Here is a 15,419-nt window from a genome sequence, read left to right as displayed (position 1 = left end):
CCCTTTCAATTTTCCACCTAAAAATCCATATTATTGGCTTATTTTTTGCATCGCCAATTCTACTTTGCAGTAACATTAGTCATTTTACCCAAAAATGCACGGCGAAACGGAAAAAAAAATCATTGTGCGACAAAATCGAAAAAAAAAAACGCCATTTTGGGGGCTTCCGTTTCTACGCAGTGCATATTTCGGTAAAAATTATACCTTATCATTATTCTGTAGGTCCATACGGTTAAAATGATACCCTACTTATATAGGTTTGATTTTGTCGCACTTCTGGAAAAAATCATAACTACATGCAGGAAAATTTATACGTTTAAAAATGTCATCTTCTGACCCCTATAACTTTTTTATTTTTCCACGTACAGGGCGGTATGAGGACTCATTTTTTGCGCCGTGATCTGAAGTTTTTATCGGTACGATTTTTGTTTTGATCGGACTTTTTGATCACTTTTTATTCATTTTTTTAATGGTATAAAAAGTGACCAAAATACGCTTTTTTGGACTTTTGAATTTTTTGGCGCGTACGCCATTGACCGTGCGGTTTAATTAATGATATATTTTTATAGTTTGGACATTCACGCACACGGCGATACCACATATGTTTGTTTATTTTTTTTACACATTTTTTTATGGGAAAAGGGGGGTGATTCAAACTTTTATTAGGGAAGGGGTTAAATGACCTTTATTAACCCTTTTTTTCACTTTTTTTTTGCAGTGTTATAGGTCCCATAGGGACCTATAACACTGCACACACTGATCTCCTATGCTGATCACTGGCGTGTATTAACACGCCTGTGATCAGCATTATCGGCGCTTGACTGCTCCTGCCTGGATCTCAGGCACGGAGCAGTCATTCGTCGATCGGACTCCGAGGAGGCAGGTAAGGGCCCTCCCGATGTCCGGTCAGCTGTTCGGGACGCCGCGATTTCACCGCAGCGGTCCCGAACAGCCCCACTGAGCAGCCGGGTCACTTTCAGTTTCACTTTAGAAGCGGCGGTCAGCTTTGACCGCCGCTTCTAAAGGGTTAATACCGCACATCGCCGCGATCGGCGATGTGTGGTATTAGCCGCGGGTCCCGGCCGTTGATGAGCGCCGGGACCGAAGCGATATGATGCAGGATCGCGGCGCGATCCCGCTTCATATCGCGGGAGCTGGCGCAGGACGTAAATATACGTCCTGCGTCGTTGAGGGGTTAATGTTCCCCGTGTGGTGCGGTAAGTATTACTTACCCCTCCACGATGCTCCAGGGTGCCCTCCGGGTCCAGCGCTGGTCTTCCGGTGTCTTCTCGGCCCTCTCCGATGACGTCAATACGCTGCTGCGCACGTCATCCAATAGGAATGGCGTACGCAGCGGCGTAATGATGTCGCTACGCAGGCCCAGTAAGGCCTTGCGGAAGACAGCAGAGGACCGGAGAAGACAGCAGAGGACTGGAGAAGACAGCGGAGAGCCCAGCGGAGGCCAGGGGTCACCATCGGGAGCGGCGGGGACAGGAGTACAGCTTCCTATACTTTACATTGCACGAATCCCTCAACATACGATGGATTCGACAAACGATGGCTCGTTTGGAACGAATTACCATCGCATGTTGAGGGACCACTGTACTTTTTTCATTTTTATTGGGGGGGGGGGGGGTGTGCATGTAGTGTTTTACCCTTTATTATGTGTTCGTGTAGTGTAGTGTTTTTAGGGTACATTCGCACTAGGAGTTTGCGCTGCGGCGAAAAATTTGCTGCAGCTCAAACTTGAAGCAGGAAACTCACTGTAAACTCGCTCGGGTGAATGTACCCTGTACATTCACATGGAGGTACAAATCTCCAGCTGTTCCAAAACTACAACTCCCAGCATGTACTGACAGAAGTTGTACTTTTGCAACAGCTGGAGGCATACTGGTTGGAAAACCTTCAGTTAGGTTCTGTTACTTAACTCAGTATTTTCCAACCAATGTGCCTTCAGCTGTTGCAAAACTACAACTCCCAGCATGTACTGATCGCCGAAGGGCATGCTGGGAGATGGTTATGCAACAGCTGGAGGTACACAACTACCACTCCCAGCATGCCAAAACAGCTGTTTGGGCATGCTGGGATGTGCAGTTTTGCAAGATCTAGAGGGCCACAGTTTAGAGACCACTGCACAGTGATCTCCAAACTCTAGCCCTCCAGCTGTTGCAAAGATACAAATCCCAGCGTGCCCAAACAGCTGTCGGGGCATGCTGGGAGTTGTAGTTTTGCAACATCTGGAGGGCTACAGTTTAGAGACCACTGTATAGTGGTCTCAAACTGTAGTCCTCCAGATGTTGCTAGGCAACTCGCCGCCTTCCGTAGGATCCAGGGAGCCGCATCGACGTCCTCTGCTGCCGCCGATCAGCGCCGATGGGTAAGTGGACTTCGGTGCTAGTCCTCCTCGGTTTCCCCGTTTTGCCCAGCTTACAGTGGTTGGGCAGAACGGGGAAGCTGAAAGTTAAACCCCTCAAGTCCTCATATAGGTCTGTAGGTGGGAAATTCAATGCATTATGAATATTAGAAGGTGAGGAGGGAAAAAAAGCTAAACACACCCAGTACTTTAGGGGAGGGAGAAACGCAACAACAGAGTGTGTACAGACTATATCAGGAACATGAAATTCTGAGGAAGCAATAAGATAATTTATCCCCATTTTATATCCAATATCCCCATTTTATGTTTTTTCATTTTATGTATGGTAAGTGGCAGTGCTGTAGTGCCAAGCCCGGCCAGTACCCTCTATAGCCACCCTGCATGTGTTCCAGAGTCCCCTTCAAGTACATCAGTAAATAAAAAATTCTGATAATACAATTTTACAAAAACTATATTGAACAAAAGTGGGCAGGGCAATGCATTTTTGGTTTCAAGTTTCGGCCAAGCACAGCCTAAATTTTCTGTTTCGTTTTCTGTCCACAATTTCCCTTTCACTGCATCCCTAGTTTTTTATTTTTCCTTTGTGTGGCCAGATGTTTTATTAAAGTCCCCTGGTTGGGTAACACTGCTACAAGGATACGCACTGCAAACAATGTTTTTTTCTCTCAGTATGTGATTTTTTTTTTTTTTTTTTTTTTTTTTTTTTTTTATAAACACAACATTCTCTAGGTATATTATTTTGCTGTTTATTCCCCAAAGGGTTGTCTATAGGGTTGTAAAATGCCTGAAACCATACATGTTACAAATGTAAGAATAAAAAGCCTTATTTAAAAATTCTTCTATAAAAATCTTTTTTTTTTTTTTTATGACATTTTAATATGGTTTTAAATGGGTATTTTTTTTCTATCTCTGCGCAAGGCACAGTTAAATAGTTAATTAAAGGGCAACAATTATTTCTAACAATACTTGGCATCTATTATTTACCTTCCATTAATCAATAAGCTTTTATATTTTTCAAGGATGTTCACGTCTTTGCATTGGAGACTATTCTTGATGATATAGAGAGAAGGCTTTACCTGGTGACAACCTACGCAGAGTTTTGGTTTTATTACATGTAAGTATTTTGTATATCTTCTCCTACTGAACAAACATTATTTTAAGATGGAAGTATTTGTCCTTCCTTTATGTTTCCCTGTAATTTTGAACCTACTTCTGGTTTTGGTTTAGAAAAACGAAGTAAAAAAAACTGCCTTATTTTTTTTTTTTTTCTTAACCACCCCAAGAAGGAAACAACATTTTTATAAGAACAATCTTTATCCATGTTTACGAGCTTTTTTTATTCCAGGCAAACCTTTTAAACAGTTGCTGGCTTTAAAAAATCTGTTAGGATCATTTCTACATCAGAATAACCCATATACTCAACCCCTTAAAGGGGTTCTCCACTGCCTTAACCTACTTTTGGCAGTTAGTTAGCTCTGTGGCTATATATTATTATGGCTTTTTTTAATGTTGCTAACGGTTCTGTATGTGGTGTTTTACTTACCTTTTTTCCAGACCCGGAAGCTGGTTTCTTCATTTGCTTCCTGCCTAGCCTTGACCACTTTTTTTCTTTTCTTCTGCCGCCATCTTGCCACCGAGACGTCACCGTTGGAGGGTGGTGTGTTGGAGGCCGGCCTGCCCCTCGCTCCGTACGTGCCCGCCTCCTGCGCGACGGAATGCTCTGTCGTCATCAGCGCGCACCCTTCTTACTTTCAGCTTCTTCTAAGCTGACTGCGGATTGGGCTGCTTTCGGCGAATCTGATGCCGTGATGGGCGCATGCGCAGTTGGTCCTCGCTCCGGAGGATCATCTGCGCATGTGCCACAGTGATGTCAGCATCGGGCCTGACGCGCTGGAGGATTGTTAACCCTAACCTGGCCAGAGGTGAGTCATGGAGCGCTGGACAGCTCCTGAAGGTTTGCTATGACAGTGTTTCCCAAACAGGGTGCCTCCAGCGGTTGCGAAACTACAACTCCCAGCATGCCCAGACACCCGAAGGCTTTCTGGGCTTGCTGGGAGTTGTAGTTTCTGTGGTCGTTAAAGGGGTACTCCACTGGTACTCCACTGGCCAGCAATTGGAACATTTAGTTACTATTATTTCATGAATGCTTTAAAAATGAAAGCCATGATTTTTCAGAAAGTAAAAAGTTTACATTCTAAAAAATCTTCTACGCTTACCTGTGGACCTAAAGGATTTATTTTTACAATGTTACTGTTGTTAGAAACAGCTTTTTCCATTTAATAATTAATTAAAGGGGTATTGCAGAATCTTTTTTTATTTGACTATGCTACAAGAGCTGCAAAGTTAGAGTAGTTCATAGTATAGTGTCTGTACCTGTGTGTGACGGTTTTCCCACAATTCTTCTGTGATTATCGCCCCAATATTTATTTTCAGCAGCATACAAAATTGTCTTGGGATTTCCCAGGTTGCAGTGTGTCGAGACCATCACTCGTCAGGTGATCAGAGGGAGTCTGTCCTGCATCAGTGGGTGGAACGACCACTGGGTGGGAGAGAATTAATTTTACAACAGCTGTAGGCACCCTGATTAGGAAAAACTGGTATTGCATTGAAAGGTGTGTGGGAGGGAGGAAAGTGACCTCATACTTACAAACTATGGAATTATGGGATGTGTAGTTTAGAGAACGAAATTCAACAGGAAATACCCAGTTCTGGCAGGTACGTACTACTAAAGTCACCTTTATAGTGGATAACCCCTTTAAAAATGAAGCATTTTCCTAATATACGTCATTAAAAAAATGTATTGCTAAAGATGTGAAATAAATATTTAACTCCTTAAGGATGCATGGCGTACCTGTATGCCCTGCGTCCGCTCCCACGTCATAGCGGGTCGGGCCCGGCCTCTAACAACGGCCGGGACTCGTGGCTAATAGCCAATATGATAAGGGTTAATAGTGCGCGGCACTGCGATCGGTGCCGCGCGCTATTAATCCTTTAGACGCCGCGTTCAAAGTTGATCGCCGCTTCTTAAGTGAAAGTAAACTCCTCCCGGACAGCTGGCAGAAACAAGGAGGGACCTTGCCTTCTTCCTGCGTCGCCGATCGCCGAATGACTTCTCAGTACCTGAGATCCAGGCATGAGCAGTCAAGCGGCAGAATCATCGATCAATGTTATCCTATGAGATAACAAAGATGGATGTAAAAGATCAGTTAGTGCAGTATTATAGCCACAATAAAGTAAAAAAAAAAGATAATTTAACCCCTTCCCTAATAAAAGTTTGAATCACCCCCCTTTTCCCATTTAAAAAAAAAAAGTGTAAATAAAAATGAACATATGTTCATGAAGCCCCCAAAATTTACAAAATGGCATTTTTTTTCTTCAATTTTGTTGCACAATGATTTTTTTTCTGTTTTGCTGTAGATTTTTGGATAAAATGACTTATGTCATTACAAAGTAGAACTGGTGGTGCCACAAATAAGCTATCATATGCAATTTTAGGTGCAAAATTGAAAGAATTATGATTTATTTTAAAGGTAAGGAGGAAAAATGAAAGTGCAAAAACAGAAAAACCATCAGTCCTTAAGGGGTTAAAAACATGGCCACTAGGGGTGTCTGTCTCTTTTTAATTTTGAAAACGAACCCTGGTATCTTGGGCTCTTTGGTCCTGGTTACTAAGAAAAGGACCTAAATTCTGAAGGGAGGGGGAGTGGGGGGGTGGTTTTCTCTCTCCTCTCAGGGGTGTGGAAATTGTATTAAAAAAACTACTAAAATGGAGCAAAATCTATCATGACTATCCACTTGCCCAGGCCAATTTTCTTTTTCCTCCTCGCCTCATAATAGCCATAACTACTCACTATAAGAATACCTTTAAATTTTTCAATAACATATTCTCTGAACCCAAAAATATATATTAGGTGAAGTAAAATTGAAATAGCAAAAGATAATTTTGCAGATATGGTGGTTTTCTTTTCTACGCCATTTACCTTGTGGTTGAGATAACATGTTGGTTTCATACTTTAGGTCGCCTGATTACAGCAATGCCAGATTTGTATAGTGTACGTCATGTTTTACTAATTTAAAAAAAAATCGGAACTTTTTTGAATTTTTGAATTGCCATTTTCCCCCCACGTCTCCACGACAGCACCCATGAGATTATCTCCTCCTCCTGATTGGGACAGGAAAAAACACTGAGAGGTTAAATTCCTCACCCCTTCCTGTCCACACCAGTGGATCCGCTCCGGGAGCCTGGAGGCAGAGGAATGCCGCAGGAGCACAGTGTAGCGTGTGGGTCTCTGTGCGGTCTCCTTACAGCGGTCTCTGCCTTCAGCGAGGAGTTCTTTACCTCGCGCGAGCGCTTCTTAGTTTATTTTCTCCCGGCAGATCTCCTTCCGGCCGATGCTGGCGTCTGTCGTCACTTCCGGCCGCGCTGGAGCGGGGAATTTGAATCTGGAGACCGGCTGTGTACCTATAGGAAGCCCCTCTCCCAGATGGAAGCTGCTCTACCTGATTCCAGCGTTGGATAATACAAGGCTGCATCATGAACTCACCTTCAAAAGTTCCAGATCCTCCAGTGATCCCAGGATCCGTTAGGCCAGGGCGAACCCATAGGCCCATAGTACTATCTTCATTGCATGGTGTTTTATCCTTCTCTTCCTTGTATTTGCAGGGAGACAAGGATTCTGTAGGTTCTTCGGTTAAACTGAAAAAATCAAAACCTAAGAAATGTGTTATTTGCTAAAAGGAGTTTCCTGAATCTGCTTCTAAACCTCTGTGTAAATCATGGATTGCATCAGTAGTAAAAGATGACTCTCCAACTCTTATGCAATAAATTAAATCCATAAATCATTCAGAGATGCACTCTGCATTAGCCTCTTTTGCACCCGTTACCCCTGTGGCATCCACTACTTCGGTTAATGTCTCAGCTGTAAAAAAGACTAAAACTGTATCTTTTTCGGATTCTGAAGTGGAAAATCCTCATTAAGAGGAAGATTCCTCTCTTTGAAAACATTCTTGTTTTAATTCTGATGTTATAGAATCCTTATTTAAGTCCGTCCGTACTACCTTGAATTTAGAGGAAGTTCAGGAGACTAAGTCTATCCATGATGAGCTTTTTGGAGGCCTAGGAGACAGGAAACCCTGTTCTTTCCTTGTTCATACAAATTTGCATAAAATTATTAAAGATGAATGGGCTAAGCCAGAAAAGAATGCTTTTATTCCTAGGGGTCTAAAAAGGCGATATCCCTTGGATGACGCAAACTCTACTACCTGGGACACGATACCATTAGTAGATATCCCGGTTGCTAAGGAAGCAAAGCGTACCTCTCTGCCTTTCGAGGATGCTACACAACTTAAAGATCCAATGGATAGAAAGGCATAGAGTTTGCTTAAAAAGACCTGGGAGGCTGTTTCCTCACTGTCAAGGCCTAGTATAGCCTCTACCTGTGTAGCCAGGACTTTAGGAGTTGGTTAGACCAGCTGGAATACCACCTCCAGTCTGATACCCCTAAGGACCAGATTTTGGAATCCTTACCCCTGCTTAAGATGGCATCTAATTTTTTATCAGATGCCTCTGCAGAATCGGTAAAACTGGCTTCTCGTACTGCTGTTTTGTCCAATACCACTAGGCGTGTACTATGGTTAAAATCTTGGTCGGGAGACATGACTTCAAAAAGTAAACTCTGCTCCCTTCCTTCCTTTCCATGGACAATTTTTGTTTGGTCCAAAGTTGGATTCTATTCTGGAAAAAGCAGCAGACAATAAAAAAGGATTGCCCTTAGATAAGGTCCAACCTAAAAAGTCTCCTTTTCCTCTTTTTTCCCAGTCAGACCAATCTTTCAGAGGGGGCAAAGGGAAACAGGACATTGGTCTTACAGGAAGGGAGGTAGGGGTAGAAATATCTTTACTAACCCCGGTCAGTCCTCTTCCAACCCTAAGCACTGACGCCAGGCCAGTGGGGGCAAGGCTTTCCCATTTTTCCCCAGTTTGGGAGTCACTGAAGGAGAGGAACCTCCTGAATAGTAGAGGGGCCTAGGTCATTATTCTTCCCTGTTTTTGGTTTCCAAACCAAACGGGAAGTTCCGTACAATTATAAACCTAAGACCCCTGTACAAATTTGTGGTTTACAAAAAATTCAAGATGGAAACTCTGAAGTCTGCAGTTCAGTTAATAAAGGAGGGGACAGTGATGGCAACTATCGATCTTTACGATGCATATTACCACATTCCCATCCATTAAAATTCCCAAAAATCTTTGAGATTGCCATCCAGTGGGGGTCCAGGGTCCGCCACTTTCAGCTTGTCTGTCTCCCATTCTGCCTGTCATCTGCGCCTCAAATTTTCTCAAGGTCTTAGCAGAGGTGGTTGCCCTTCTCAGGAAGGAGTCTATTCTAATTATCCCTTATCTAGACGACATACTGATAGTGACGGACTCTGTTCCTCAATTTGAACTTCATTTACAGAGAACAATACTTGTTGTCCAAAAGTTGGGTTGGATCTGGGATCTTATTCCCAGTCAGGAAAATGTTCCTAGGTACCCTTTTGGATTCAAGGATCCAGACCTCTTTTCTTCTGGATTCCAAAAGGATATTACTGCAGGCATTAGTCTCCAGATTTCTAAGCCTCCATTCTTGTACAATCAGGACAGCAATGTCCACTCTGGGTCATATGACATCATGCATCCAATCAGTAGCTCGGGCTCAGTTTCACTCCAGGTCTCTACAAAAGTGGATCCTAACCATTTGGGACCAGTCTCAGAAATCTTTAGACGGAAGAGTGATAATTCCCACTAAGATGGTGGAGGTTCAAGGAAAATTTGGAGAAGGAAGTAAGTTGGTTTCAGACAAACCAGTTACTCATAACAACGGATGCCAGTGCAGGGGGATGGGGTGCTCACTCAGAGACTCGAGTAGTCCAAGGAAAGAGGGATCCACAGACAGCAAGAAAATCTTCCAACTTCGGAGAGCTACTGGCAATATGGATGACACTCCAAGAGTTGGAGATCTGCAAAAATCGCCATAGTCTCATTAAGGCTGGGTTCACACTACGTTTTCTCCCATACGGGAGCGCATACGGCAGGGGGGAGCTAAAAGCTCGCGCTCCCGTATGTCACCGTATGCGCTCCCGTATGTCATTCATTTCAATGAGCCGACCGGAGTGAAACGTTCGGTCGGCTCATTTTTGCACCGTATGCGATTTTACAACCGGACCTAAAACCGTGGTTGACCACAGTTTTAGGTCCGGTTGTAAAAGCGCATACGGCGCAAAAATGAGCCGACCGGACCGAATGTTTCACTCCGGTCGGCTCATTGAAATGAATGACATACGGGAGCGCATACGGTGACATACGGGAGCGCGAGCTTTTAGCTCCCCCCTGCCGTATGCGCTCCCGTATGGGAGAAAACGTAGTGTGAACCCACCCTTACTTGGACAACATGACTGCAGTGGCCTTTATAAGGCGTCAGGGAGATCCAAGGTACACAACTCTCCAGTCAATCTCGCATCAAATATTTTCTTGGGCAGAAAACAAGGTGCTTTCTATCTCAGCAGTCCATCTCAAAGGGGTCTGGAACTTGGAGGCGGACTTCCTGAGCAGACACATATTAGACCCAGGTGAATGGTCTCTAACTCCGTGGGCATTCAGGATGATTACGGAGAGATAGGGGGTTCCTCAAATAGATCTGTTTGCAACCAAGAGAAATCACAAGGTGGATCTATTCTATTCCCTAAATCCAAAGGACTCTCCGCTAGCAGTAGATGCATTAGCTTAGAATTGGACATTCAGTATGGGATACGCATTTCCTCCCCTGCCGCTTATATATCTGGGGTCCTTCAGAAGCTAATGAACTATCATTGCATTCTAATCCTAGTAGCTCCATACTGGCCAAAGAGGAGCTGGTTCTCTCTATTAAAGTCTCTAGTTGTAGAGCTGTCCCAGGGACAATCCTTTCATCGTCAGATCAAAAACCTCAGCTTCACAGCATGGAAATTGAAAAGTCCATTCTTCTGAAGGAAGGTTTCTCTGAAAAGGTAGTAAATAAGCCGTAAAGATACTACCTCTAGAATCTATGCTAAAACCTGGAAGAAATGTATCTCTTGGTGTGGGGATTCTTTTTCTATCAACACTCCGGTGATTCCTAAAATTCTAGACTTCCTTCAGCAGGGATTTGATTTAGGTCTTTCCCCCAGTACCCTCAAAGTACAGGTTTCTGCTCTCAGTGCTCTCTATCATGTAAAATTGGCTGATAACTTGTGGATTTCAAGATTTATTAAAGCGTCCTGCAGACTCAGACCTAAGACTTTAAATATCTGTCCTCAGTGGAATTTAAATACAGTTCTAGCGGTTATTCCTTTGGATCCCTTTTGAGCCTCTGGATTCTATTTCTGAAAAATGTTTGACTCTCAAAACTATATTTTTAATCGCCATCACTACAGCTAGGAGAGTTGGTGAAATTCAGGCTCTTTCTATCCGACAGCCTTATCAGAATTTTGGATGACAAAATCATTTTTAAGCTTGATCCTAACTTCCTCCCTAAAGTTGTCTCTACCTTTCATAGATCACAGGATATTGTGGTTCCATCCTTCTGTTCAGATCCAAAAAATTACTTAGAAAAATCATATAGGGGGAGATTTATTAAAACCTGTGCAGAGGAAAAGTTGCCCAGTTGCCCATAGCAACCAATCAGGTTTCTTCTTTCATTTTTAACTAGGCCTCTGCAAAATGCAAGAAGCGATCTGATTGGTTGCTATGGGCAACTGGGCAACTTTTGCCTCTGCACAGGTTTTAATAAATCTCCCCCATAGTCTTTTGGATGTTAGAAGAGCTGTCCTCATCTACATTGAAAGAACTAGTCAGTGGAGGAAGGATGACAATCTGTTTATTCAGTTTGCTGGCCCTAATAGAGGCAAGAAAGCCTCTAGGAGTTCTATAGCCAGATGGATTAAGACCCCAATTTCAGAGGCTTATGTGGCCAGAGGTAAAGCCCTTCCTATACAATTGAAGGCCCATTCTACTAGAGCAATTTCCTCATCATGGGCAGAGAGAGCCGGAGCTTCTGTAGAACAGATTTGCAAAGCTGCCACTTGGAAAAACCTTCATACTTTTCCAGACATTATAGAGTTTACATCTTGTCTTCTGAGGATATGGCCTTTGGACGTAAAGTTCTCAGTGCTGTAGTCCCTCCCTAATAAATTCTTTGGTATTTCTCATGGGTGCTGTCGTGGAGACGTGGGGGGAAATGGTGAATTATACTAACCGATAATTCCTTTTCTGGAAGTCTCCACGACAGCACCCATACATCCCACCCTTTGGTTTTTTATTGTAGTGTTTGGTGCGCTTTTTTTCCTTTCCTTTCGGTGTTCTTTATAAATACACTGGTGTGGACAGGAAGTGGTGGGGAATTTAACCTCTCAGTGTTTTTTCCTGTCCCAATCAGGAGGAGGAGATAATCTCATGGGTGCTGTCGTGGAGACTTCCAGAAAAGGAATTATCGGTGAGTATAATTCACCATTTTTGACCCCTGTAGCTTTATTTTTTTTTCCACATACCAGGCTGTATGAGGCCTCATTTTTTGCGCCATAATCTTTTTTTGTATCGGTACCATTTTGGTATTGATCTGACTTTTTAATCACTTTTTTTTTGGGGGGGGATATTATAAAAATTGTAATTCTGTGGTTTGGTATTTTTTTTTTTACATTTACTGTACGGGATACATAATATTATATTTTAATAGGTCGTACAATTACGCACAAAGCGATACCAAATATGTTTATTTTTATTATGTTTGCATGTTTTTATATAGGAAAAGGGGGTGATTTGAACTTTTAACATAGAAGGGTTAATGTGTGATTTTTTTTAAAAACTTTTATTAAAACTTTTATTTAATTTTTTTTACACTTTATTAGACTTCTAGAAGGAATCATTAGATTCCTCATACAGATGAATAGAGTTCAAGTGAACTCAATTGATCTGTGTGCTCTGTGATCCATTGATAGAGCCTGGTCCAGCCAGGCTCTATCAATGACAGAGCCACGGGACAGCAGGGAACAGAGGTAAGCCCTCCGACTACCTCCATAGTGGATCGCCCCCCTCGCAATCATGCTGCGGGGGTGCGATCCACCCCACTAGCCCACCAGGGAGCATTCACATGACCCTTTAGACGCTGCTGTTAGCTGTGACAGCAGTGATCTAAAGGGTTAATAGCCAGCCGTGGCGATCGTCGCATGCTGGCTATTAGCGGCGGCCCCCAGCTACTGAAAACAGCCGGAGCTGCAGAATATGGAGCGTCCCTTGAGAAAGTCGGGTGACGAAACGTACGTTGGGACGGTGGTTACAGGCTTCCATTATGGGTAAGTGAGGTCTTTTTCACTAATCATTATTGTTATACTTTGGGCCCATTCTCTATACCAATTATGTGATATAGCAGTTAGCTTCTCATTCTACTGGGGCCCTTTCTGGACCCCTGGTTACTTCTTTTTGAATAGGAGCCATATTACATCATTTCCTGTCCTCACTATATATACATCCATTGTGATTTTTACTTCTACTGTACCTGATCCACCTACATGTTTTCTGGTTGTATCTGAGACATCTCATTTTGTATTGCTTTATACATACACACCTGGTATTTTATCCTTATCGAAATCAGTCACATATGTGTGACGCTTTTTAACATTTTGGATATACTAATAAAAATTTTGCATATTTATCAGTAGCAATTGCTCTTTGTTTGAGTTTTTCTCTTTCTTTGTATAGAATATGGAGTGGGCAGGAGTCGGGAGCCCGTTCCATACAGACTGCTGAGCGCCGCATGCTAGTTATTAGTGGCGGTGTGAAACTTGCGCCCCATGCAGACTTGCGTCGGCTCCTCCCCTCAGCTCTCCAAAGCTAGAACTGGGGGGAGCGAAGGCAGAGGACCCAGGTCTGCACGGGGTGCAAGAAGCCACACCGCCTCACCTCCCCCTCGCACGTCTGCATGGCAGAAAGAAGGGAGAGCAGGGGAGAGACAGCTTCTCATCTCCCCTGCTCTGCTTCGGAGGATGCAAGTTTCCACAGCCGGGGGCTGCAGAGTATGGAGCGGGCATGAGTCAGGAGCCCGCTCCATACAGACTGCAGAGCGCGGCGTGCTTGTCAGGTCCGGCCCTGCTTGCTCAAAGCCGGGCTAAGGGCCGGAAAAATTCACCTGCCCGGCAACCGGAACTGCATGTCCCGCGCGTCGGGCGATAGGAATTCCACATCCCTGCCTCTGCTCACTCAGTACAGTGTATAATCCAGCTTTCAACCGTGTGAAGAGAAACCTGTGAGATCCGGACAAGATGCAGACAGATTGCATCCTCTTCAGGAGAAGCATTCACATGTACAGTGACAAGCAATACAAGGTGCTAAACTATTATTTATATGCAAAATGGATATGGATGCATACATTTAGGCAGAAAGTGTAAAAATGTTTGTGCAGACCTCATGACAGGGGAGGGGTGAGGAGAGGAGCTCATTATACTCCAGGGGAAATGCCCCCAGCCTCTGAGAGGAATTCAGAAAGACTCATTCCAGTAATACATAGATCAAAAGGTATTTTACATATTAACACATGCATATTATTATGCATACAGGTCTTTTTTTTTTTTTTTTTTTTACTAATGACAGCAACACTTTATTTCTGGATGTTGTTTTTGGGAGCGGACTGTCTTTCCCAATAAAGTAGTACACTTAACAAGATGCAGTCATGTGGCGGATTTGAATCCACAATTTTAATCTGATCTGCTAACCATATAATTTGTATTACCTTTTAGGAAACTGCCTCATTCCCTGGCTCACTGTTATGAAGTGATTCCTGCTGACACCGTTTGTAAACTATATTTTGATTTAGAGTTCTATAAGCCAGCAAATCAAGGAGCAGATGGCAAAAAAATGGTTGCTCTAGTGATTGAGGTAGGAGCAACAAAGAAGGTTATTTGCTTGCTGTACATACAGTTGAATGTTTTCTATTCCTTCTGAAATTGTTCCCTCTCCTCAAGATGTCCATATGTTCTAATAGGGCATATGGACAAAGTGTGTATTCATAAGGAGCACGTGCAGCATTTTTAATAGCACAAAACTGTAAAACTGCCTGATTTCATAGGTTTCAAAATGACTTGTTTTAAGGCCATTTCTTACTTTATACCACCCAGTAATACAAAATGAATTTACCTAAGCACTTCACCACCCTGCTTCATTCTCACTCTATGGTGCCAAAGAGAAAAAGGTAGCATTATCTAGGCTGTTTACAGTGTTTTCCTTTCTATTTTCAGTTTTTTAGTAAAAAGCTTGAAGATTTTGGCATTAAGTGCTCTGCAGATTATGTTTTAAATCTGGATTCCAGCACAGATGAAAAGTTTAGTCGTCACCTAATATTTTTATTGCCTAATGCAGCCTTTAAGGATAATATACATGTTGGTAAGTGAGTCTGCCATATTGTAATGTTATCAATACTGCATTAACTATATGTTAGTTATTTCACAATTAATATAAAATTTAAAAGATCATGTAATTAAAGGGGTTATCCACCTTAAGGTGATTTTAGTACTTACCTGCCAGACAGTAAACAACATGCTTATTAAGGATCTGTGCTTGTCTTGGGGCTAAATGGCAATTTTGTGAGATCACCATAACACTGGCTATTTCCTGTTGGAGTTCTTTCTCTCAAACTACAAGTCCCATGATTTCTTGTTTGTAAGTGTGAAGTCACTTTTCTCCCTTGCACAACTCAGCCACCCCACCCATTGAAATACACCTGTGATCCCTTCCATGCATCCCTTCCATTTCTAACCAGCGTGCCTCCAGCTGTTGCAAAACCTCCCTTTTCCTGAGTCTGGCTGCTCCCGGAGTCTGGATTTTGGACTATATATTTTAAAGGGGTGGTCCAGGAATTGAAAAACAGACCCATTTTCTTTCAAAGACCGCTCCATGTCTGTTTCCACTTTGGGTGTAGTATTACAACTTGGCTCCATTCACTTCAATTGAACTGAGCTGCAGAAACAACACCCAACCTGGAGACAGAAAGGGAGCAGTCTTTGAA

General features: G+C 43.0%; 1 protein-coding gene across 2 annotated transcripts in view; it reads left to right on the top strand.

The window, feature by feature from the left end:
• PRIMPOL (primase and DNA directed polymerase) overlaps positions 1-15,419 on the top strand; it is a 55,426-nt gene that overhangs the window by 20,152 nt on the left and 19,855 nt on the right. For both annotated transcript variants that reach the window (XM_056560109.1, XM_056560108.1), the window contains exons 3-5: positions 3,394-3,488; positions 14,155-14,293; positions 14,653-14,797. In XM_056560109.1, the coding sequence (XP_056416084.1) occupies positions 3,394-3,488; positions 14,155-14,293; positions 14,653-14,797 (379 nt within the window). The remainder of the gene's footprint in view (positions 1-3,393; positions 3,489-14,154; positions 14,294-14,652; positions 14,798-15,419) is intronic.

Source organism: Hyla sarda, chromosome 1 (genome assembly GCF_029499605.1).
Source record: "Hyla sarda isolate aHylSar1 chromosome 1, aHylSar1.hap1, whole genome shotgun sequence".
In the NCBI taxonomy this organism is placed as follows: domain Eukaryota; kingdom Metazoa; phylum Chordata; class Amphibia; order Anura; family Hylidae; genus Hyla; species Hyla sarda.
Note: the sequence above shows the minus strand (reverse complement) of the source record. Positions and strands in the feature narration are given on the sequence as shown.